Source organism: Rattus norvegicus, chromosome 8 (genome assembly GCF_021556685.1).
Source record: "Rattus norvegicus strain SHRSP/BbbUtx chromosome 8, alternate assembly SHRSP_T2T, whole genome shotgun sequence".
Classification (NCBI taxonomy): Eukaryota; Metazoa; Chordata; class Mammalia; order Rodentia; family Muridae; genus Rattus; species Rattus norvegicus.
Window position 1 is genome coordinate 28,909,218 of NC_141541.1, and position 22,766 is coordinate 28,931,983.

The window sequence follows — 22,766 nt, forward strand, 5'->3', positions numbered from 1 at the left end:
ATTTCAGGGCAACATATGAATATGGGAAGACTTATACAAAATGAGGTGTCCCGGACAGACACAGAAATGCACATATCACAGATTCTTCTCCATGTGGTGAAGCATGTCTTTTTAATAAGATTTGATTCTATGTGAGAATGGGCATTGGCTATGAAACCATAAAGGCATCCTCATCAGAGCAAGAAGAGCTATTTAGGGAGCAGGCCGTGGGAGGGCAGTAGAACACATGGACATGCCTGTGGAAAGCAAGTGCCTGGGGACTGAAAGGCAGAAGTGGGGTCAAGGAAGTGCAAAAGAAGGGAGAAGGGGACTCTACAAAAAGCTCTTGCTTGAAAATGCCATAATGACCCTAATCCTTTGTGTGCCAATTAACAGTAAATAACATTTTAATGATGTTTACCTTGGAATGGGGAGTTGATTAAAACGGAAAGGAAGCCAAAAAGCATATGGTCTGCATTGTTCTGGTTTGTTAAAAAATAATTTATTCTTCAGTTATCCTGTAACTTAGATTCATTTCTATGTCAAGCAGTAAATAGTGTTACCGGTGAGCTCAGCAGGCCCAGAGAGTACCAGCCATGGTTCTACAATGAACGGGTTATGACAAGAATGTGTGGTCCCTATCTCTTTTTTTTTTCGGAGCTGGGGACCGAACCCAGGGCCTTGATGCTTCCTAGGTAAGCGCTCTACCACTGAGCTAAATCCCCAGCCCACTGAGCTAAATCCCCAGCCCTGTGGTCCCTACCTCAATGATGCTTCAAGTCTTGAGATTATTTTTTTCTTTGCTTTAGAGTCATGTGAAAGACCATGAACCCAATCTAAACACTGCTTTTTCTGTGGTGCTAGGGTTTCAACCCACCATAGCTCCGTCAGGACTAAGCCAGTCCTTGACCACTGAGCCAAATGCCCATCTCCATAAACGGTTCTTTAAATTTTGAGCTTGGATTTTTTTTCCTGGGATAGCAGCATGCAGTCTGATCTTCTTCTGGGATACTGGGTCAGAACGAAGAGCATAGCGCTCAGTGAGCTGCACAGCCATGAAAGAAGGCAGTTGTTTGTGGCCATTTTCAACCAATCCCATATGCCATTTAACACTTTTTTATAAAATAGATTTTATGTTAGATAATAGTGCCAAACTGTGACTTAATTTAACTGTTCTGAACACAGTTAAGGTTGGCTAAGCCAAACTATGATGTTTGATATGTTAGATAAATTAAATACAATTACAAACTGATATTTTCATCTTTAAAAGGGGTTAATACTCAGTCCCATGGGAAGTCCACTCACTGAATGAGGGCTGCCCACACTGTGGAGGCAAATGCCTGTCACTTAAAAGCGAGTGACAATAGGTGCTAATCACATGTATAAAAGTACCTGCCTTTGACCTCTTAGTCTAGTGTTTCCCCCAGAAAGCAGCACTGCAGAACCTGGTTAACTAACACAAAATTTAATCAGCATTTGGGATTCTTCTGTTCTTGTGCTGAAGTCCTGGTCTGCTCTGCTCTTAAGATGATCTCGCCTAGACCTCTTGGGCTGATTTGGCTTTCATTTCAGGTTTTTGCTGGATTCCTCTTAGCACGCGTTCTGTTCTTTCCTCGCAAGCCTTCTGCCGTCTCTCACCTGGAGTCTAGCCTGTTCCAGTACCTTTGTTTATTCTGTGCTGTGGATGTCAAGCAGATAAAAAAAAATCTCCTTTTGAAGTGATCATGAGAAACGTCTTGTGAGGGACTTGGCATTTTAAGTGAATGGCATCCCCGCTCTTTATTAATTATACATTATTCAGCAGAACTTTAATATTACCATCTCATGAAATTTGTTAAAGGAAGAGAGAGAGCTAACCCATAATCACAGTACCTAAAATAGTCACTGTTAACATTTTAGTGCACATTATTTCTTTCTCTACATGTGTAATTTTGCAAAGTTGTAATCATCCCCAATATACAATTTGATCATATTTCCCACTTAAATATTATAATACATGTATTTTTTAGTATCTCTACTAAGTCTTCACCACTTCACCTTTCATAGCCGCACAATATTTCATCAAACTGGGTTTCATTCTGTTGTCTATCTTTTTATATCTTAGCATTTTACCCATATCTTTATGACTGTAGTGTTCTTTTGTACACCCTGATATGTTACACAGACTTAAAATTACTCCCAGGCCAAAGAAGAATTTTTGTTTGCATCAGTTTCACCGCTGCTTAGGTAAAGGAGTCAAGCTTCCCTGGGCGGTTGCTGGTTGGGGGTTAGAACCCATTAGAACACATTCCAGTGCCAAGCGCAAGTGACTGTGTCATCTGTCCTAGGAAGCGTCCTGGTCCTTTACCTGCTCTGTTTCAAGCTACCCTGTGTATTGCAGACAGAGCAGCTGATAACCCTGTGGGTCCTGTTTGTCTTCACTATTGTGGGAAACTCGGTCGTGCTGTTCTCCACATGGAGAAGAAAAAGAAAGTCCAGAATGACCTTCTTTGTGACTCAATTGGCCATCACAGGTAAGTAGCTATACAGTACCAGCGGGAGAGAAGAAAGCTGGATGTGAAATTCCTCTGGTGTTAGCAAGTCTGGTAATAATTTCTATGGGGATATAAAAGCCATGTTTGGATATTTCCCCTAACATGTTTAGCACATTCAGATGTCCATAAGATTCCATTATGAAAACAACTTCTTATGCTACCAATATGAAAATGCCATTCTCTGTCCTCACAAAAGATCTGTAGGGCTTCATCCGTCCTGTACACAAAGCCTGCCTAGCAATCTAAGGTCATTTTTATCTTATCATCCCACTTAAAGGTATGAGGAAAACATCCTAGAAAATCAACCACAATGACATGACCTATGTTTAATGATAAAATGTGACATCTCCAGTCCTTCGCAGATTAAAGTCTATGGACATGACTTTCACAATACAAAGATGTGAAACACCGCTGGTTGGGGTAGCATGAAAATGAGCTGATACTCAGGTTCTGGAAGCTGTAATACGGGTGTGGGAAATGTCATGTCCAGTTCAGAAGTGTGAACATAATGGACCTGGAAGGAGGAGGAAGAAATATGCTGAGGGAAAAAAAAAAACTCCACTTTGAAAGAAAGGTCCGGCCACAATGGTAGAGCAACTGTTTCAACAGGAGAGGAAGAAAACAATGAGGGAGGAACACTGCTCCATAAACCAGGGAGGGAGAGGAGGGAAGGAGGAAGGGAGGGAGGGAAGGAGGGAGGGAGGGAGGGAGGGAGGGAGGGAGGGAGGGAGAGAGAGAGAGAGAGAGAGAGAGAGAGAGAGAGAGAGAGAGAGAGAGAGAGAGAGAGAGAGAGAGAATCAAAAGAGGCTCAGGGGAGGAAGCACGGATCTACAGGACAGAGGGAGCGCCAAATGAGGCTCAGAAAAGGACCATGAAGAACCAGACATGGATCTGAAGGATATGCTAGCAAGGTTGATTTAAAGTAGTTTAATTTGGATCAAATTGTGGGAAAAAAGTGTTGTACGTGTTGACAGAAAAGATGGTAAATCTCCATCAGGGGATGCTCAACTCATTTCAAATATGCTCATCTTGTGCTACAGAGTTCCACAGCTGCAGTAATGGCAGTGGACTTCTTGGGATTTTGACTTTGAGCCCCAATTTAAGAAATGTCTTAAAGAAAATTGTTGTACATTGTATTTCTAAAATAACATTTCAATTATTTTTTGAAAAAAAAATCATACAATATGGTTTATCCATATTCACTTTCCTCATCCAACTACCAGTCGATAGCTCACATCTCAAACCACACCGGAAGGAAAAGAGTGCATTTTAACTGACATGAGTCTTCTCAACCTCAACACCCTGCCACCCCTCACAAGTGATATATTTACTCCAGGAGGGCCACACTTCCCCATTCTCCCCAAACAACCACCAAAGGGGAAGCAAGTGTTCAAATGCCCAAGACTTGTGGGGATATTTTATTCAAGCTAGCACATTTGCTTTTCTTTTGAGAACTTTGTTTATTTCCATCCCCCATTTTCAGTTGGGTTGTTTTTCCTTGAAGTTATTCAAAAATAACTGTTTGTATACTCTAACTGTTAACTCTCTGAGATGCACAGCTAGTGAATTTCCAATTCAGTAGACTACGTCTTCCCTCAAGTGATAATGCCCTTTGCTAAGCATATGCTATTTTGTTTTATGTGATTCTACTCACCAACTGTTGTTCTTAATGCCTGGAATTAATCAATCATGGTGTCTTAGGGAATACTTTTATGTTTTGATATTTTTAGAAATATTTCAAGTGGAGAATAATTTTGAACAAGTGAAATATTCCCAGAAGTCTAAGATTGAGTCTCGGAGTTCTAAAATGGGATGTCTTACAAAAGCTATTGAAAGGACCCCATACACAAGGTGCCATGGCCTCAGAGCCTTTGGTGGCAAAGACGAGAAGACATGAGAATGGAGAGCATTTATAAACAAATGCAGGCACCCCTGAGGAACCCCACTCTTAAAATCTATATAGATATGATTTCATTCTGCTGTGGCTCCTCCAAGTTTCTGTAACACTAAGCCCCTATAATTTTTGTCTCTGGCTGCCTGTCTCCTTTGATCCTTCCCGTCTCCCATGATCCCTCCTGTCTCTCCTGATCCCTCACATCTCCCATTTTCCCTAATGTCTCCCATGATCTCTCCTTTTTCCCACGATTCCTCCTGTCTTCCATGATCCCTCGTTCTCACTGACATCTCATTTCTCATTAGTTCATGTGACTTTATTGTGTGCAAGCCTAACTAAACACCCATCTCTTCTTTTGTTTTCTTGAACATTACCGGCAGAAACATGAATTTTTAGCGTGAAAAGACTTCAGTGAGCATTTTAAGAAACATAATGACATCATTAAAAAGTAAATATCTTAACATTGTATATGCTGTGGCCTTACAACTGTCAGCTGCTACCAGAATGTCTCAATTCTATGTTGTTCCAACTGTGAATCCTATCTGGACATTTTTAAAATTTCTTTTATTTCTAAACTGCTATGATCTTATATCAAATTTCTATGTTTTCTTTGTTTAATTTGAATTTTATTTTTGCCTTATTTTTTACTCATACCAAAGAAGACTGTTTTGATCCTCTGTTTTCAAAAACAACAGCTATCAGGCTTCCTTATAAAGAGAAAATAAGTTTCTGTCTAAAGAAATAACACCATAGCCAGTTATAATGAGAAACATATTGGCAAACATATGAATTCACATTTTGCTTTAAAATTCTCCTGGCCAGAAAATAAACCATTCTGAATTATTTTAAATTGTGAGCTTCATGGTTCCAGCTATGAACATATTATGTGGTCTTATTTCAAACAATTTGAACTTGTTAGTTTATAACCAATACTATAAACCTATGCTAATTAGAACAATGTTTGAACTCTTTTACAAGGCATGTATCATTATTGTAGAGAGCTCAGGCTTGAGGTAAACAGAATTAGAGAAAGGATTGAAAGAGCTGAAGGGGCTTGCAACTCCCTAAGAACAACAATGCCAACCAACCAGAGCTTCCAGGGACTAAACCACTACCAAAAGACTATACATGGACTGACCCAGGACTCCAACTGCATATGTAGCAGAGAATAGCCTCGTTGGGGCACCAGTGGAAAAGGAAGCCCTTGGTCCTGCCAATGTTGGACTCCCAGTACAGGGGAATATGGGAGGGGGGCAATAAGGGGATGTATAGGGGGAATACTCGTATGGGGGAGGGGGGGAGGGGAAGGAATGGGGGCTTATGGACAGGAAACTGGGAAGGGGAATAACGTTTGAGATGTCAGTAAAGAAATATATCTAATACAAAATTTTAAAAAAATAATTTTTAATCCAAAAGAATTGTAAAATGCTGTTCTTAATAATGTAAAAGTCTATAAATTTTTACCTAGCACATATCTATTATATATACTTAATCTAAAGGAAGTTAGTTAAGAAAGAAGATAAAAATATTAGAATTATTAGCCCAGGTAAGATTGACTATATCAACATTGTATATAGGCTAAGTAGCCATACCAAAATAACAAGATCATCAAGTATATTTTTAAAATTATCAGCTATAATCTTTTCAGAAAAGATATTACCTTAAATTTAGAGAAAAAAAGCAGAGTAGATCCAATAGTGGATCGCTATTGGTTTGCTTTCCATTATAGTGACAATATACAGTTATCTTATAAAAAGGAGATATTTACTTTGGCTTATGATCTCATATGCTTTGATCCATTGTGAGGGGGCTGTGTTTCTTTTGGGACATTTGATGAGACAGAAAATTATGTTGGGAACATGTGACAGATGAGCCCCCAACATCCTGAAAACCAGAACAGAAACCAAGAAAGAAATGGAGTACCAATGTCCTCTTCAAGGGCACACACCAAGTGGTCTAACATTTGGCTTCTTTAGGAATTAGGCTCTAATTCTTAAATACCTTATTACCTCACAGGTTAAAAATTAACCTTATACCAGCACGTGGGCTTTTGGAGACATTCAAGGTCCAAATCACAGAGAATAAGAAAAATGATTAAGATAGTTAATATTGCAGGGTTAAAGGCAAAACAGAGTGTGCACTGGGATAATCCTCAGTGATGCCATATCACAGGAGGCTCACAAAAGGCCCCAGAGCTGTAGGTCTGCTGCTACACAACAGAGACCGGCATAAGATTCCGAGTATGAGATGAGCTCTGCAACTCACCACTCAAGAAGGCTGGGATGCCTGAGACTGGAAACCCCAAACCCTTTATTTTCCTAGACATAATGTGATTTGCACTCCTGGGTGCTGGACTTACTTAGATTACTATTCATTTCTTTTCCCCTATTTCTTAATCTTGGAATCAGAATACCTATTGTTGACAAACATTGCCTGTGTCAACTGCACAAGTTCACAGCTGCAGGCAAACTTGCCGTAGGAGGACACATACCATGCCTTACCCCTACAAACACAAAGACAGAAGTTTGCAGGAAAAAAACGAACATATTACACATACAATAAAAACAATCAGTTATGAGGGCTGAGAGGCATGCTGTGGTGTTTGCCTGGCCACAGTGTTAACTAACACCAAATGGCATCAATGTGGACCCTTCCAGAGGTGACTGGCTCTCGTTGGCTTCACCTGCACATACAGATTAGTGATGTCATCATGGAAGAAGATTTTCTGTCAAAAGAGTAAAGGGTTTAGTGTTTCTCTCTCTCTCTCTCTCTCTCTCTCTCTCTCTCTCTCTCTCTCTCTCTCTCTCTCTCTCTCCTCCCTCCCCCTTTCATTTTCTGTCACTCACTATGATACATCAAGAAGGCTATGATCAGATGTTATCACCTGAATTTAGACTTTACAATTTTTAGACTGTGAGTAAATGAGTCTCTATCTCTTACAAATTATGCAGCCTCAGGTATTTTGTAATAGTAACACCAAAAGACCAAGATAATAGACAGAAACAAACTAGAAGACAACTGTAGGGTTACATTAAATGTTTATATATTGAGTTCTTGTACTCTTAAGAAAATCTTGTACCCCTCTCTTTGTTTTGATATTTGCTTTCGAGGAGCTTATAAAAAGGCAAGAGGGCTTCTAATTCCAAGCCTGATCTACTTATCAACCACTTTGCTCATAATTCACAACTATATTATTCTTGAAACAATTTATCGCATATACATTCAGAATTATTTTCTATGTAGTTTATTTGCGAAACATTTCCCAACTAAGTAGAGCAAAGATTTCTCTCTCAGATGACTTTAGGAGTAGAGCAGGCAATGGAAATGTGTGAGATGGACTCAGTGGCAGCCCAATTGACTGCAGTGAGCACCATGCCTAAGGCATTCAGACCCAGTTTTTCTCAAGGGCTACACTGGCCTGAGGGTAATTTGTTAATATACATAGTTAAGAATTTGAAACGGTTGTGTCATTATAAAAGACTGTTTCACAAAGTCTGAATCTAGTCTACAGTTCACTGGAACCAATATTAAGCTGTAAGGTTGAGCTTGTGAATGGAGGACAGGGATGGAGGTTTTAATATTTTCAAAGGTTCACACAGACTTTGAGGACTTAAAAATGTTTTGTCTACATTGACAATACCACAGTAAGACTTCTCCACAGTTTTTACTTGTGACTTTTAAAAATAAACCTGAAATACTTCGTGCCTCAGTCACTCTAATGGTAGAAATCAAATAGAGAGGGACGTTTCCTACTGACACGAATGGAAGCCTTCATGATGATCATGGGGTCATCTAGGTTAAAGAGAAAAACTCAGATCAGCTCATGTGTGTGTGTGTGTGTGTGTGTGTGTGTGTGTGTGTGTGTGTGTGTGTGTGTGTGTGTGGTGCATGTGAGTGTGTGTGTGTGTGTGTGTGTGTGTGTGTGTTGGGTTTTTCTACACAAATGAGAGAACACTAAGACACTATACCTGAAAATCAAAGGTAGAGTCAGGGACCTCTGGCTTAACCTCACTCAAAAGTGCTGATGTTAGAAAGTCCCTGCAAAGAACAAGCTTGCCTAAGTACAACTGTCCTTTACAGGTGATTTCCTCTTGGCAACCAGTGGAAGACTTTAATTTAAAGGACTGCTATAGTTACTCCTCTGTTCCTGTGAGAAAATACCATGACCAAGGCAACTTAAAGGAGCAAAGCTTATTTGGGCTGATGGTTTCAGAGGAGTAACTGTTCATCATGGTGGCAAGAAGCATACACAATGGTGCGAGCAGGAAGCTGATGATGTCTTCGATCACAGCACAAATGCAGAATAGGAGTGGGAGTCAGATGTGGTTCTTTGAATAGTAATGACCTCCATAAACTCACAATTTGAATGCTTTGCCACCAGGGGTTGGCACTATTAGGAGGTGTGACCTTGTTGGAGTAAATGTGGCTTTGTCAAAAGAAGTGTGTCACTGGGACTGGGGAGTGCTTTGAAGTTTCAACTGCTCAAGGCAAGCTGTGTGCGTCTCTTTTCCTGTTGCCTGTAGATCCATCCAGATATAGAATTCTCAGCTCCTTCTACAGCAATATTTCTGTCTGCATGTTGCTATGCTCCCAGCCATGATTACAATGGATTAAACCTCTGAACTATAAACCAACCTCAATTAAATGCTTTCCTTTATAAGAGTTGCCATGTTCATGGTATTTCTTTGCAGCAATAGAAACACTAAGACATTGGGCAATAATTTGAATACTCAAAGCTCATCCCCAGTGAAGTAACTCCTTCAGTAAAGCCTCCACTTCCCCAAGTGCAGTCCCATAGTCTCCCAAAATGCAACTGCAACTGGGGACCAAGTGACCAAATGCCTGAGCGTCTAGGCTACTCGAACCACCACAGATACTGTTCTGGCCACTTCTCCTTTACTAGGTAATACAGTCTACCTTTGAGGAAAGTCAGAGTAGGAACTCAACCATGAACATGAAGTAGAAACTACAAGGGAAGCTTTTTGCTCATGCTTAGCCAACTTTCTTACAAAGTTCAGAGCCACCTTCCCAGGGGATCCCCCCCCCCGCCACACACACACACACACACACACACACACACACACACACACACGGAATGGACTCTCCTGCATGTATTAATAATCAAGATTATCCCATTCTAAGATGTGCCCATGGGTCAGTCTGAGCTAGGCAGTTCCTCAGTTGAGGCTTTCCTTGGGTGACTCGTTTACATTGTGTTGACAATAAAACTAACCAGGGGTTGCCATAACACAAGCACTGTAGTCTAGATGATTTAAATAATGTAATGTGCTGTTCTTCCAATCAAGGGATTGATGAAAACCACCCAAGTGCAGGAAACGAGCTACTCAGTTGTTCTGGGAGTAGGTCTTATTGGCAGCACGAGACCAGGCTACCATGGTAAGGGCAGGTGACTAACCTTGTATAAAGTCATAATAATAGTATTGAACTGTGTCACAAACGCCAGGCTAAACAGTAAGGTGGAAGCAGTGAAACGCCAGGGGAAAGGAAGCCCCACACAGAGATGAGGTGGGTTTAGTGAAGACACCAGAACTAGAAGAAAGTAAGGCTGTGCTATGGAAGCAAGGTTTCCAGATGAATATGGTGTGGTGATGGGATTGAATGAGATCTGTGAAGTAGGTGCTAAGGTGCTGTGGCAGAATATGGCAGGATCAAACAAAGACACTACAGAGGAAATTAGACTCTACAAAAGTATATTCTAGATTCTAGGAAGTCCTCAAAGTAGTCCTATGCCCTACTGTGATCTAGCCTTGTGTTGTAATATTTAAATTGAAATATGAATGCATCTGTTTCCTCCTCCTTCCAACCCCTCCCAGCCACTGTACCATGAACCCCTCCCTATTCCCTCTTCAAGTTCATCACCTCTCTTTCTTTAATTATTATTGTTGCATATGTGAGGGTGTGTCTGTCTGTGTGTATGTTTATAGCCTGTTGAGTTGATTTTTGTTGGTGGCGTATATATGGTTTCAAGGCTGATGTGTCCGTGTTGTAAGCTATGGGGACTTATCCTTGTCTAAGGCTAATTCTGCTTCTTTTAGAAGACAGTATTCTTAGTCTAGGGATGCCTGGAACCTCACAAAATTGTCCTTCTTCCACATCAACAAGTCCGTTGATATTGCCATCATTCCAGTCTTATTTCTTTTTTTTTTTTTTTTTATTAACTTGAGTATTTCTTATATACATTTCAAGTGTTATTCCCTTTCCCGGTTTCCGGGCAAACATCCCCCTCCCCCCTCCCCTTCCTTATGGGTGTTCCCCTCCCAACCCTCCCCCCATTGCCGCCCTCCCCCCATAGACTAGTTCACTGGGGGTTCAGTCTTAGCAGGACCCAGGGCTTCCCCTTCCACTGGTGCTCTTACTAGGATATTCATTGCTACCTATGGGGTCAGAGTCCAGGGTCAGTCCATGTATAGTCTTTAGGTAGTGGCTTAGTCCCTGGAAGCTCTGGTTGCTTGGCATTATTGTACTTTTGGGGTCTCGAGCCCCTTCAAGCTCTTCCAGTTCTTTCTCTGATTCCTTCAATAGGGGACCTATTCTCAGTTCAGTGGTTTGCTGCTGGCATTCGCCTCTATATTTGCTGTATTCTGGCTGTGTCTCTCAGGAGCGATCTACATCCGGCTCCTGTCGGTCTGCACTTCTTTGCTTCATCCATCTTGTCTAATTGGGTGGCTGTATATGTATGGGCCACATGTGGGGCAGGCTCTGAATGGGTGTTCCTTCAGTCTCTGTTTTAATCTTTGCCTCTCCCTTCCCTAAGGGTATTCTTTTTCCTCATTTAAAGAAGGAGTGAAGCATTCACATTTTGATCATCCGTCTTGAGTTTCGTTTGTTCTAGGGATCTAGGGTAATTCAAGCATTTGGGCTAATAGCCACTTATCAATGAGTGCATACCATGTATGTCTTTCTGTGATTGGGTTAGCTCACTCAGGATGATATTTTCCAGTTCCAACCATTTGCCTACGAATTTCATAAACTCGTTGTTTTTGATAGCTGAGTAATATTCCATTGTGTAGATGTACCACATTTTCTGTATCCATTCCTCTGTTGAAGGGCATCTGGGTTCTTTCCATTTTCTGGCTATTATAAATAAGGCTGCGATGAACATAGTGGAGCACGTGTCTCTTTTATATGTTGAGGCATCTTTTGGGTATATGCCCAAGAGAGGTATAGCTGGATCCTCAGGCAGTTCAATGTCCAATTTTCTGAGGAACCTCCAGACTGATTTCCAGAATGGTTTTACCAGTCTGCAATCCCACCAACAATGGAGGAGTGTTCCTCTTTCTCCACATCCTCGCCAGCATCTGCTGTCACCTGAGTTTTTGATCTTAGCCAATCGCACTGGTGTGAGGTGAAATCTCAGGGTTGTTTTGATTTGCATTTCCCTTATGACTAAAGATGTTGAACATTTCTTTAGGTGTTTCTCAGCCATTCGGCATTCCTCAGCTGTGAATTCTTTGTTTAGCTCTGAACCCCATTTTTTAATAGGGTTATTTGTTTCCCTGCGGTCTAACTTCTTGAGTTCTTTGTATATTTTGGATATAAGGCCTCTATCTGTTGTAGGATTGGTAAAGATCTTTTCCCAATCTGTTGGTTGCCGTTTTGTCCTAACCACAGTGTCCTTTGCCTTACAGAAGCTTTGCAGTTTTATGAGATCCCATTTGTCGATTCTTGATCTTAGAGCATAAGCCATTGGTGTTTTGTTCAGGAAATTTTTTCCAGTGCCCATGTGTTCCAGATGCTTCCCTAGTTTTTCTTCTATTAGTTTGAGTGTGTCTGGTTTGATGTGGAGGTCCTTGATCCACTTGGACTTAAGCTTTGTACAGGGTGATAAGCATGGATCGATCTGCATTCTTCTACATGTTGCCCTCCAGTTGAACCAGCACCATTTGCTGAAAATGCTATCTTTTTTCCATTGGATGGTTTTGGCTCCTTTGTCAAAAATCAAGTGACCATAGGTGTGTGGGTTCATTTCTGGGTCTTCAATTCTATTCCATTGGTCTATCTGTCTGTCTCTGTACCAATACCATGCAGTTTTTATCACTATTGCTCTGTAATACTGCTTGAGTTCAGGGATAGTGATTCCCCCTGAAGTCCTTTTATTGTTGAGGATAGCTTTAGCTATCCTGGGTTTTTTGTTATTCCAGATGAATTTGCAAATTGTTCTGTCTAACTCTTTGAAGAATTGGATTGGTATTTTGATGGGGATTGCATTGAATCTGTAGATTGCTTTTGGTAAAATGGCCATTTTTACTATATTAATCCTGCCAATCCATGAGCATGGGAGATCTTTCCATCTTCTGAGGTCTTCTTCAATTTCTTTCCTCAGTGTCTTGAAGTTCTTATTGTACAGATCTTTTACTTGCTTGGTTAAAGTCACACCGAGGTACTTTATATTATTTGGGTCTATTATGAAGGGTGTCGTTTCCCTAATTTCTTTCTCGGCTTGTTTCTCTTTTGTATAGAGGAAGGCAACTGATTTATTTGAGTTAATTTTATACCCAGCCACTTTGCTGAAGTTGTTTATCAGCTTTAGTAGTTCTCTGGTGGAACTTTTGGGATCACTTAAATATACTATCATGTCATCTGCAAATAGTGATATTTTGACCTCTTCTTTTCCGATCTGTATCCCCTTGATCTCCTTTTGTTGTCTGATTGCTCTGGCTAGAACTTCAAGAACTATATTGAATAAGTAGGGAGAGAGTGGGCAGCCTTGTCTAGTCCCTGATTTTAGTGGGATTGCTTCAAGGTTCTCTCCATTTAGTTTAATGTTAGCAACTGGTTTGCTGTATATAGCTTTTACTATGTTTAGGTATGGGCCTTGAATTCCTATTCTTTCCAGGACTTTTATCATGAAGTGGTGTTGAATTTTGTCAAATGCTTTCTCAGCATCTAATGAAATGATCATGTGGTTTTGTTCTTTCAGTTTGTTTATATAATGGATCACGTTGATGATTTTCCATATATTAAACCATCCCTCCATGCCAGGGATGAAGCCTACTTGATCATGGTGGATGATTGTTTTGATGTGCTCTTGGATTCTGTTTGCCAGAATTTTATTGAGTATTTTTGTGTCGATATTCATAAGGGAAATTGGTCTGAAGTTCTCTTTCTTTGTTGGGTCTTTGTGTGGTTTAGGTATAAGAGTAATTGTGGCTTCGTAGAAGGAATTCGGTAGGGCTCCATCTGTTTCAATTTTGTGGAATAGTTTGGATAATATTGGTATGAGGTCTTCTATGAAGGTTTGATATAATTCTGCAGTAAACCCGTCTGGACCTGGGCTCTTTTTGGTTGGGAGACCTTTAATGATTGCTTCCATTTCCTTAGGAGTTATGGGGTTGTTTAACTGGTTTATCTGTTCCTGATTTAACTTCGATACCTGGTATCTGTCTAGGAAATTGTCCATTTCCTGAAGATTTTCAAATTTTGTTGAATATAGGTTTTTATAGTAAGATCTGATGATTTTTTGAATTTCCTCCGAATCTGTAGTTATGTCTCCCTTTTCATTTCTGATTTTGTTAATTTGGACCCACTCTCTGTGTCCTCTCGTTAGTCTGGCTAAGGGTTTATCTATCTTGTTGATTTTCTCAAAGAACCAACTTTTGGTTCTGTTGATTCTTTCTATGGTCCTTTTTGTTTCTACTTGGTTGATTTCAGCTCTGAGTTTGATTATTTCCTGCCTTCTACTCCTCCTGGGTGTATTTGCTTCTTTTTGTTCTAGAGCTTTTAGGTGTGCTGTCAAGCTGCTGATATATGCTCTTTCCTGTTTCTTTCTGCAGGCACTCAGCGCTATGAGTTTTCCTCTTAGCACAGCTTTCATTGTGTCCCATAAGTTTGCGTATGTTGTATCTTCATTTTCATTAAATTCTAAAAAGTTTTTAATTTCTTTCTTTATTTCTTCCTTGACCAGGTTATCATTGAGTAGAGCATTGTTCAATTTCCACGTATATGTGAGCATTCTTCCCTTATTGTTATTGAAGACCAGTTTTAGGCCGTGGTGGTTCGATAGCACGCATGGGATTATTTCCATCTTTCTGTACCTGTTGAGGCCCATTTTTTGACCAATTATATGGTCAATTTTGGAGAAAGTACCATGAGGAGCTGAGAAGAAGGTATATCCTTTTGCTTTAGGATAGAATGTTCTATAAATATCCGTTAAGTCCATTTGGCTCATGACTTCTCTTAGTCTGTCTACATCACTGTTTAATTTCTGTTTCCATGATCTGTCCATTGATGAGAGTGGGGTGTTGGAATCTCCCACTATTATTGTGTGAGGTGCAATGTGTGTTTTGAGCTTTAGTAAGGTTTCTTTTACGTATGTAGGTGCCCTTGTATTTGGGGCATAGATATTTAGGATTGAGAGTTCATCTTGGTTGATTTTTCCTTTGATGAATACGAAGTGTCCTTCCTTATCTTTTTTGATGACTTTTAGTTGGAAATTGATTTTATTTGATATTAGAATGGCTACTCCAGCTTGCTTCTTCCGACCATTTGCTTGGAAAGTTGTTTTCCAGCCTTTCACTCTGAGGTAGTGTCTGTCTTTGTCTCTGAGGTGTGTTTCCTGTAGGCAGCAGAATGCAGGGTCCTCGTTGCGTATCCAGTTTGTTAATCTATGTCTTTTTATTGGGGAGTTGAGGCCATTGATATTGAGAGATATTAAGGAATAGTGATTATTGCTTCCCGTTATATTCATATTTGGATGTGAGCTTATGTTTGTGTGCTTTCATTCTCTTTGTTTTGTTGCCAAGACGATTAGTTTCTTGCTTCTTCTAGGGTATAGCTTGCCTCCTTATGTTGGGCTTTACCATTTATTATCCTTTGTAGTGCTGGATTTGTAGAAAGATATTGTGTAAATTTGGTCTTGTCATGGAATATCTTGGTTTCTCCATCAATGTTAATTGAGAGTTTTGCTGGATACAGTAACCTGGGCTGGCATTTGTGTTCTCTTAGGGTCTGTATGACATCAGTCCAGGATCTTCTGGCCTTCATAGTTTCTGGCGAGAAGTCTGGTGTGATTCTGATAGGTCTCCCTTTATATGTTACTTGACCTTTTTCCCTTACTGCTTTTAATATTCTTTCTTTATTTTGTGCGTTTGGTGTTTTGACAATTATGTGACGGGAGGTGTTTCTTTTCTGGTCCAATCTGTTTGGAGTTCTGTAGGCTTCTTGTATGTCTATGGGTATCTCTTTTTTTAGGTTAGGGAAGTTTTCTTCTATGATTTTGTTGAAGATATTTACTGGTCCTTTGAGCTGGGAGTCTTCACTCTCTTCTATACCTATTATCCTTAGGTTTGATCTTCTCATTGAGTCCTGGATTTCCTGTATGTTTTGGACCAGTAGCTTTTTCTGCTTTACATTATCTTTGACAGTTGAGTCAATGATTTCTATGGAATCTTCTGCTCCTGAGATTCTCTCTTCCATCTCTTGTATTCTGTTGGTGAAGCTTGTATCTACAGCTCCTTGTCTCTTCTTTTGGTTTTCTATATCCAGGGTTGTTTCCATGTGTTCTTTCTTGATTGCTTCTATTTCCATTTTTAATTCCTTCAACTGTTTGATTGTGTTTTCCTGGAATTCTTTCAGGGATTTTTGCGATTCCTCTCTGTAGGCTTCTACTTGTTTATTAATGTTTTCCTGTGTTTCCCTAAGTGTGTTCATGTCTTTCTTGAAGTCCTCCAGCATCATGATCAAATATGATTTTGAAACTAGATCTTGCTTTTCTGGTGTGTTTGGATATTCCATGTTTGTTTTGGTGGGAGAATTGGGCTCCGATGATGGCATGTAGTCTTGGTTTCTCTTGCTTGGGTTCCTGTGCTTGCCTCTCGCCATCAGATTATCTCTAGTGTTACTTTGTTCTGCTATTTCTGACAGTGGCTAGACTGTCCTATAAGCCTGTGTGTCAGGAGTGCTGTAGACCTGTTTTCCTCTCTTTCAGTCAGTTATGGGGACAGAGTGTTCTGCTTTCGGGCGTGTAGTTTTTCCTCTCTACAGGTCTTCAGCTGTTCCTGTGGGCCTGTGTCTTGAGTTCACCAGGCAGCTTTCTTGCAGCAGAAAATTTGGTCTTACCTGTGGTCCCGAGGCTCAGGTTCGCTCGTGGGGTGCTGCCCAGGGGCTCTCTGCAGCAGCAGCAACCAGGAAGACCTGTGCCGCCCCTTCCGGGAGCTTCAGTGCACCAGGGTTCCAGATGGTCTTTGGCTTTTTCCTCTGGCGTCCGAGATGTGTGTGCAGGGAGCAGTCTCTTCTGGTTTCCCAGGCTTGTCTGCCTCTCTGAAGGTTTAGCTCTCCCTCCCACGGCATTTGGGTGCAGAGAACTGTTTATCCGGTCTGTTTCCTTCAGGGTCCGGAGGTGTCTCTGGCAGGGGTCCTGCCGCTCCCCCACGGGAGCCCAGAGGCCTTATACAGTTTCCTCTTGGGCCAGGGATGTGGGCAGGGGTGAGCAGTGTTGGTGGTCTCTTCTGCTCTGCAGCCTCAGGAGTGCCCACCTGACCAGGCGGTTGGGTCTCTCTCTCACCGGGTCTGGGAGCAGAGCTCCAGTCTTATTTCTAAGACAGAAGGTTTTACAGCACACTTCCTAGTATTCTAGTATTAACAATCTTTTGCTCCCCTTTTCCAAAATTTTCACTGAGCCATAGAATCAAGAGTTGTGTGTGGATGTATTGTTGGGACTAGACTCCTCACAATCAATTGGTGTCTGAATTATGTTCAGTATGATTTTTCTGTATTTGCTTCTATTTGGTGCAAATAAATGCTACCATTGATATACTTGAGCAAGTATAAGGATGAGACTCAGAATGTAGCAAGGGATTGTGCTGGTCTAGCGGTGACAGTAGTAGATTCTTTCTGACTACCAATACCTCACTAGCCCCAGGAAGCTGGGTCGGTCTCCAGTACCAGGAATGATTTCTCTCCTGCTCAGGGATCACTGTTGCTGCCATGTGAGTACCACTTATTGCACCTTTATGTACATCCTACCAAGCTGGTAATTACCATGTTTCATACGTGTTGCACTTGGACAAGACTTTTTAATTCCTTCCCTTCCTTGGCACTTTTCATAGTACTTTCTGGAACAATAGAAACTAAAGTGCAGGAAATTAACTTGGAGATAAGAAAAAGTTTGAATCATCTGAGTTCTGTGTTTTAAATGTGTGGTGTCTTCATCAATAGGAGCCCATCTTCAACCCCCGAAAGGCAACTGAAGGTTACATCAGTAGTTTATATTGTTTTAGAAATTACTTAAACTACACTTAGTAACACTTTACTGGGAACTTTGTTGGTCTGTGGTTCTTGTAGGGACTATTGTCACCCTGAGTGGCTTAAAATCTCCCTACTTATATTTCTATATAAAATAATGATTAGTTAAGGATTCTATCAGGCAGTTTTGAGGTTACTTGACCCTTTTCACTCCCTCTCCTACATTTATAGTGAGGGAAATTAAGCCAAGTGAGCTTGCCCTAGGTCACACAGTAACGAGATACAAGAAATGCAAACTCAGGTACTCCTTCTTCCCATTGTGATCTCTCAATCACTGTGGGCTGTACCTTCCCAGCATGCAGAAGTGTACGTAGGTAGATCCATGGGTGCATGAACTACTTCAGGATAATGGAAGTGGATGTTGCAAAATTGAGAGGATGGTGCCAACATATTTGACAAATGTGTAGGAGTATGTAAGATAGAACATAAGAGTAACTAGGGGCAAAGGATGTAAGTGCTAAATGTAGAAATCTCAAAAATTGAAAGTGCGATGACTCAGCTAAATTATCTATAGCCCAGCAGCTGCCTGGATCTCCAGCCTGCAGAGTAAGTGTCGGGATTGCTTGGCTGGTGGAGACCTACTCAAGAAGGACAGGACACAGGACGTCCTGCACCGCCAGTACCTCCCACCTTGGTGTTGTTGGTTGAAACAGGTTTTTCTGGAGACATTTCTCTGCATTTCCTCTGTAAACATGCATGTCATGCTTCACATTCATCATCTCCTCCTAGACAGAGGGGGCTTCTAAGAGTCACTGGAAAGGGAAGCATGAAGGAGTACGGGGTAGAAAATTATATCCATGTTTTCTCTTGCTGCATCAGAGTCCAAGCTCTCCATCATCTACCAAGATGATGCCCTGTGCCTATGAGTATCCAACCCATTAGACAGGGACATTCTCTATGAATTAAAGCCTTGAGATTAGAAAGAACACCATTTTCAGTCCTGTTTACCTCTTACTATTTGTCCTAGAGATCAGTGGGGAAGTGCCAATACCACAGAAGGCAAGTTTCACACATTTGAAATTGTCCTGATTTCAGGAGCTGGAGAGATGGCTCTACCATTAACAGAACTTACTGCTCTCACAGAATTGCCTAGTTCAATTCCCATTACTTGAGGCAAGTGGCACACGGCCTCTTGTAACTTAAGCTCCAGGAGACTTAAGGCCTTCTGGTACCCCTACACATAAGTGAAAATAAAACATTAAAAAAGTCTCACCTCACTTCTCACTTCACCTCTCAGTGAAGCACACTAAGATTTACAGAGAGGCAAATGATTTTATTTGCTCCTCCCCCTTTTTTCCTCAAAACTTGGAGAAGCACAGGCCTGGAAACATTTTCATTTGCAAATTTACGCAGAGAAAACTGGAGACAGTATTCTTTCAAAGAATGTATTCCTCTCAAAACTCTTGTAAAAAAAACCTCATTCTTTCATGAACATTTTTGACTTGCCAGCATCTTGAGTTAGTCAACTAGATTAAAACTGCAAGGAATGTCAATTGGAGAAGTAAACATTTTTATGAATATTTGCCTCCTAATTAGCATTTTGGTGTCTTAATAAACATCATGACAAAAAACAATGGGGAGCAAGGGATTTATTTGGCTTACAGATCTAGTTCAGAGGTCATCACTGAAGGAAACCAAGGCAAGCAAGAACTCTAGGCAGGAAATTGGAGGCAGAAACTGAGGCAGAAACCATGGAGGAAAGAGCTTAATGGATTGTTATTGATGACTTGCACATTTTGCTTTCTTATACTTTCTCATGGCCACATGGCCAGGAATGGTAGCACCCATAGTGGTCTGAACCCTCCGACATCAACCATTAATCAGAAGGAAACTACTACAGGTAAAGGGAGGAGATTCTCAAGTGAGGTTTCCTCTTCCCATATGATCTGAGATTGAATCAAGACAACAGTAAACTAACCATCTTAATTGGTTATACAATGCAAAAAATGAGGACATCATTTAGGATTCTGGTGATGACTCAAAGGGGTAGTATACATGAGTACCCATTCTAAGGAGAGTCACCTGTTGCTTAGGGATACTAGCTGTGAATGACTTCTGCCATTACTGAAGAACAAGTTCTTTAAAAGGCCTGGATGCCACCAAAGCCTCCCCTCAGTCATCCTGCACTTTTACTTGGGACTTGGCACAGGTTTGTCTTGAATCTTAGTGTAAGTGTGGAGATTTCTCATGCAATACATGCCGCAGTGAGTTCAGGACATGCTGCTTCCAAATTCCTAGACTGATTCATATTGATTGTTTTGAACTCAATACAGTTAAAAACCAGAAAACACTGGATAGGCTTTCTCTAGATCCTTCTTCTCTACCTGAAGATAGATCATCCACCAAGAACCCAATGAATATAAATTCTTCCAAGGCATTTCATTACTCCAAGGGGAAGGAATCTTACCCTGAGAGATCTGGAAGCTGTTGTACCATGCAGCTTTTAATAAACCCAGTTACTGGATAAAAAAGGCAACCTATTTTTCCCCTTATATTATTAAATCAGGTGACATCATTAATGACATAATATTTAAAGGACTGTTTTCAGAACCATTATTCACTAATTCTGAGGAGGGAAATAAGTACAAGCAATTGTAGTGGGGTAAGGCCAATCGATGCTCTTCATTAAAATCTGCTCTGTCAGTCTCCTACTCATAGACCAGTAGCTTTGAGTAACTTTGACAAATGTTCTCATTTCTAATTATTCTTTTATTTACTTAGCTGGTAAGTCAGTTGGAGTTAGATTTAGCTACACATACATAAGACACAGATAATGAATGGTGGCTTAAATTTATGTAGATTAATATATGTTTCCTCTGGTAAGGAAGTACAGATCTGGGTAATCCAAGGCTCTTGTTATGTTTTCTTCTAATTAGGGACCCAGACATTTTTACATACATCATCCTCAAGGCTAGTTCATAGTATCGAAGGGTATTGACTTAAGACAGTTGCTAGAAGTTCTGCCTATTCATGTCCAAATCCCTGTCAACAGAAGACAAAAGGAAGAGCGAAGGGATTCTTGTGCATTATCTGTCCTCCCTTTACCTGGAACTCCCACTTATTGGCTTTTCTTTGAAAGTTACTTACAACCTCTAACTATGGAAAAGACTAAATAATGCTATTATTTATTTCACTTCAAATGTGAGTTGATTGGTCAAAAGAAAATGAGGTTTTGTTTCTTAAGGAAGTGAGAGAAAAAGTCTATCAGGTCTCTGTTGTGGCATAGATTCTTTACTTCTTCGAGAACAAAGGCATCCAGGCAATGGATATCTGGCCATCCATTCCTTCCCCATTTGTGCAGGTTCCTCTCAGAGTTACAATGTGCAGAAACATTCCTTTGCTTTCACACAGCAGTGAGCAAAGAAGACATCTGTGTCCCCAAAAGGTGTGATAATTGTTTCCACTAAAATCAAGCCTTTGATTTCCCAGCATACCTTAGTGGCGATCTTCTAAACCAATGTAAATTGGCATAACTGAGAGATGAGATCCCAGGCTGAGGACTGTTTTCCACAATTTCACGTGCCTGTTGAAGCCTATGTGTTTCTCTTGAGTTTCTGAAAAAGATGTACACCCCTAACTTCCCGTTCTGACTTAAATTTCCTGTGAATTTGCTAGAGAGGCTGACAAAATACAGGAAAAACATATGTGTAAACTGGTTTATTCAAGGGAACATTAAAGATACCCAAATAAACAGCTAGAAGAAAAGATTTACAGGAAAAAGTGAAGGGAGAGGGAGCAGAGCTTCTCTGTCTTCTTCCGAAGCCCAACTTAAGAATCCCAGAGGCTTAGGCATCTATTGCCTAGCACCTGTGTGTGTGGTTTTGAGCAGGGTCTGTAGCTGGTCCTTGGCTACTTGGTGGGTTCTTCTTTCTTTCATCTCTTTTCCACCCTTTTCCCACCTGTTCAACCCCCAAACACTAGATAAGACAGAAAACAGCATAGTGGAGGAAAGGGGCGATGTTATTATTGTTAGACCACGTCCTGCTGATCAGGGTGTCAAGTTCCTTCAGGCAAATTTAATCTTCACCATCAGGCTATATAACAACTTCCTCCCCCTTCCCCTCCCCCCTTCCCCCTTCCCCCTCTCCCTCCCCCTCTCCCTCTCCCTCTCCCTCTCCTTTCTCCTTCTCCTTCTCCTTTCCTTCCTTCTCCTTCCTTCTCCTTCTCCTTCTCCTTCTCCTTCTCCTTCTCCTTCTCCTTCTCCTTCTCCTTCTCCTTCTCCTTCTCCTTCTCCTTCTCCTTCTCCTTCTCCTTCTCCTTCTTCTTCTTCTTCTTCTTCTTCTTCTTCTTCTCTTCTTCATCTACTTCATCATCATCATCTTCTTCTTCCTCTTGTTTCTTGTTTCTTTTTTGTATGTGACTACTTAACAAACAAGAGCAGCCATTCAACAACCAACAACCCACCAACAGCTGCCCAACTCTCAGGACTGAGCATTTACATACCTTCTGAAGCGTCTTCAGAATTCCAAATCCCACATAATTGCAGAAACTATCTGCAGTGGGAAACCTACACCTTTGCTAGAGCATGTGGGAAAACATTGTAAGCTGCTGGGAACAGTCAGAGCCAGCCCCGTATCCCACACCTAGAACTAAAATGAAAGCATATTCTTATAATATTTCTGTTTTAAAAGAAGCCAAAATTCTTGCGACAAGGCTCCACTACATAGACATGGTTACTTGAATCAATAGCCATCCCTTATCACTTAACCCTCAGCTATTCATCCCTCCCCAGAGCTTGAGGGATAGAATGGATAATCCTGGTCTTCAATAATTCTTCCTTTATCTTCTAGTGAGCAGTCCTGCTTCTAAAACTATCAGGGAGTACCAGCCATATCATAATTTATCCACATTTCAAAAGGTACTTATTTCTTTACAAATCAAAAGAACTTTAGAAGGTGCATGCCAGGAATCAGGACAAGAACCAAATGTATTTCATGTTAACAGAGCCATGCTGCCTCTTTTGACCTCCTACCTTGTCAGCTTCACTTGGCACTCTCTACACTCTGTAGAGTCTGTTGGATACTTGTACTACTATGCAGAGCAACTCTTATATTGCTATTTATTACTTCATCGCATTTTGAGACTATCTGCAATTA

General features: G+C 40.8%; 1 protein-coding gene across 1 annotated transcript in view; it reads left to right on the forward strand.

Annotated features, from left to right (window-relative positions):
* The window catches only part of Npsr1 (neuropeptide S receptor 1), a 224,612-nt gene that overhangs the window by 47,716 nt on the left and 154,130 nt on the right, over window positions 1–22,766 (forward strand). Inside the window, exon 3 of the mRNA NM_001106808.1 lies at window positions 2,360–2,492. Within this exon, the coding sequence (NP_001100278.1) occupies window positions 2,360–2,492 (133 nt within the window). The remainder of the gene's footprint in view (window positions 1–2,359; window positions 2,493–22,766) is intronic.